We start from the raw sequence: 3,530 nt of genomic DNA, 5'->3' as shown, positions 1-3,530 counted from the left end.
CCTTGTGCTCATCCCCTCTCCCTAATAATCCTGTTCCTGGGAAGTACAGCCGAGTGAGTCTCCTCCATCATCCTTTTACCACCCACGACACCTGATTTGGCAGAGCCCGGCAGGATTCGGTGCTCTGTAGGTTTTGCAGTGGGATCGCCTTTCCCCTACAGTTCCCCACTCCTGGCGACTGCCCGTGTTGGAGGGGCACCACAGAGCTAGCCCGGAGCTCCGGTGCGGCCAAGAGCAGCGTCAGTTATTGTTGTTTGTTTGCATTGTTATACATATTAGTAAAGAACTGTTATTCCTATCCCCAGATCTCTGCCTGAGAGCCCTTGATTTCAAAATTACAATAATTCGGAGGGAGGGGGTCTACATTTTCATTCCAAGGGCCGTCTCCTGCCCTCCCTGTCTTTCAAAACCGAGACAATCATGTTATCAAAACAAGCAAACATCCTCTTCAGATAAAAAAGCTGCTACATGGAATCTCCCACCACATCTAAGTACCTTTCAGATAATGTGGACCCAGGTCCTCTTGCACTGGATGCTGAAACTGATGAATCAGTGCATGGAATTCTAAACTCCTTTTCAGTCTGGTGTTCTTTTTCACGGGCCTCTGAATAGGGAGAGCACAGAAATAATAAATAATCAAGCCTTTTAAAAATACTAAAATTACTGACTTGCTGAGGACACTAAGACAGTTTTTTTTCATTTTCAGACCAAAATTAAATACTTGAAAAGGTAACAGCAAATTAAGGATTTAACTGAAAATACTTTTTCATATATATTAAATTTTCATTGCTACTGCAATGATCATTGAACAAAACATCAAAAGGACAATATAAACACCTCCTAGTTGTTCATTCATACATGTTACCAAATATAAGTTAATTATATAAGGGTGCTGATACTTCAATTGTTTTCAACATTATACTAAAACATTATGATCACTTTAGAGAAATGTTGATGTTTTCCTATCAAAGGGAAATAAATTAGTGCACTTAAAGTATATAGATGTGTAAATAGGTGGATTTTAAACACGGACAATAAACACAAAGTGTTGCTTACATTATTAGTTCATTTTTACTTCTCTAACTGAAAAAGAATCCTTATGGAACACTGCAGTTAAATCAAAGCAAACAAAAGCTTATATCTCACATTAAGTAAGAAACATTGTGTGGTCTGCTGTGAGGCAAGGAGGGGACATACTCAAGATGCAGGCCAAGATATCTTGACTTAAAAACAATGCATTTTTGCAGTCACTTACCGAATTTCCCTACTAAACCAAAATACTATGTAAATAAACAATTCCTCATAAGGAAAGACAGCTCAGCCTGAACAAGCATAAAAAAGTTTCCAACATGGACATACGTTTTTGTGTTTACATTCAGCCAACCCACACCAAAAAAAAAAAAAAAAAATCTGAAATGAATTTTGCAATTTGTTGTATATTTGACTTTCATAGTGGCTTAAAGTCCAAAAAGTCAATGAGCCTTCCAAAGAGGTCTGATCTGTTCTGTATAGAATCAGAGCAATAAAAAAATGGCATCACAATAAAACAAAAGGCATGCATTCTCCACAAACTGGCCAAGGGGAAAGAGAAAGCATGTACAACTGGTTGGCAAAGGGATTTGTAGAACATGAATGACTGTTCTCAGAGACCTTGTTTGAACTGATGTTCACTTGATGATGGGCAGGAAATTATACCATTTCCTCCATCTCCCACTCTCGAAACAGCACCCTCAAAAAGTGCCCGCTCCCAGCACAGCAGCAGGCAGTGACACATTTGTGGACTGCTATACAACCTGCTCCTTGGTCTGAGACACACATATTTTCTTTGCTACTCTGCTGTCTCTAGATTAAAGCTGTCTGTACCAATTTCTCTTCCAAAAGAAATACACAGCTAAGTAAATGAAGAAAGAAAAGAGTTCGTGTGTTTTTCCTTGCAGATGCAAGTTATGCCTCACAACAGGAGCTCTGCACATGCACACTGCTCTAACACCCTCAGACAACATCAGCAAATTAATAACAGTTCTTCGAGGCTCAAGCTGTTCAGGACTGCCCTCCTCGAAAAAAATTGCATTTCTGTTTTTTTCACTACACCGCCAGTCTGAAACACTTCAAATATCTCCATGAGGAAGGAAATCAAAACATGTTTTAAAATGCAAGAGCCGACTAAGCTCGCACGTCTTACCCAAGACTTTCCTGCTCCTCTCTACTGCAGTTCTTCTCGTTTGCTCAAACATAGCTTCGAGGTCGAAAGTCCGAGCTTTCTTCCCTGGAAATGAAGCAAACGGAGATTGGAACACAAGCCCGCCTGGGGCTGACAGGCCCCACGGCTTCACCCCTCGCTCCGCCAGCCAGTTCCCGCGCCCCCGGCCGCATCGCCACGCACCGAAGCCGGAGAAGCCCATGGTGGCTGCCAGTTCCGGGTCGGGCGGCCCCAGCATCTCTGCGTCTGCAACGAGAGGGGAGAAGAAACCACGGGGGTGAGCGAGAGCCGCGGGTGAGCAGGGTCCGCCTCAGCCGCCGCGTCCCTGTCGCCCACCTCCTTCGACCGCCGGCTCCATGCTATGCGTGCCCCGGATCCACAACAGGCGCCGGCAGGAAACGGCCGAGCGGCGAGAGCCGAGCTTCCGTCACAGCGACGGAACGCAGCGGCGTCACGGGGTTGCGGCTCATATTTCGCACAGCACCACTTTAAACTAAAACACGTTTCTGGGCGTGTTGTTCAGACCCTCCTCGAGCTCTGCCAGGCTTGGTGCCATGACAAATTCCCTGTGAGTCCTCTTCCAGGGACCGACCACCTCTCAGCGGGTGAGCCTTTTCCTGATGTCCAACCTGAATTTCCCTTGGCAGAGCTTAATTCCGTCTCCTCCTGTCCTACCGCAGGTCGCCAGGGGAGAGATCAGCACGTCCCCGACCGGTGCCCCCCATGAGAAGGAAGGTGTCCTCAGCCTCAGGCTCCCCCTGCACCTTCCCCAAGATGAACAAGCCAAGTGACCCCGATACTTTTCATCATCTTGGCCTCCGTACTCCTGACACACTCGTAGCAGTCTGATGTCCTTCTTAAATTAAGGTGCCTAAACTGGACATAGGACTTGACGTGGGGTGTACAACCCCACAGCGCAGTGTAGAATGGGACAGGCACCTCCTTCGACTGGCCAGCAGTGCTGTGCCTGACGCCACAACATAGTCAGCCCCTTTGGCTGTCACTTTTGGCACACTCTTGACTTCTATTCAACTAGCTATTAACCCAGAAACTTAATATTGATTTTTATGGAGCTGCAATCCAGCCTGTCATCCCCCAATTTCTCTGTGCAACCACAATTGCCCTGTCCTGGGTGAACAATCTGACACTAGCTAGATTTTAGATGATTAGTGATTGATCAACTGTGTCCAAATCTGTGTCAGGCTCCTCTGCCATCAAGGGGGTCAACAGCTCCCCCAGGTTTAGTATAATTGGACTTATTTCCTGCAACCAGATAATTTTTAAGAACATTAAAGAGCACTGTCCATAAAACTGAGTCCTGGGGAACCCT

The 3,530-nt window shown here is 45.8% G+C and overlaps 1 protein-coding gene across 1 annotated transcript in view; it reads right to left on the bottom strand.

Annotated features, from left to right (window-relative positions):
- Positions 1 to 2,627, bottom strand: part of WDR70 (WD repeat domain 70) — a 135,625-nt gene extending 132,998 nt beyond the window's left edge. Inside the window, exons 1-4 of the mRNA XM_015615245.2 lie at positions 2,537 to 2,627; positions 2,384 to 2,446; positions 2,183 to 2,266; positions 496 to 604 (exon numbers count right to left, since the gene is read on the bottom strand). Coding sequence (XP_015470731.1) covers positions 496 to 604; positions 2,183 to 2,266; positions 2,384 to 2,446; positions 2,537 to 2,558 — 278 coding nt within the window. The 5' untranslated portion in view covers positions 2,559 to 2,627. The remainder of the gene's footprint in view (positions 1 to 495; positions 605 to 2,182; positions 2,267 to 2,383; positions 2,447 to 2,536) is intronic.
- Between the last annotated feature and the right edge of the window lie 903 nt (positions 2,628 to 3,530).

Source organism: Parus major, chromosome Z, assembly GCF_001522545.3.
Source record: "Parus major isolate Abel chromosome Z, Parus_major1.1, whole genome shotgun sequence".
Classification (NCBI taxonomy): domain Eukaryota; kingdom Metazoa; phylum Chordata; class Aves; order Passeriformes; family Paridae; genus Parus; species Parus major.
This window is presented reverse-complemented; position numbering and strand designations above follow the sequence as displayed.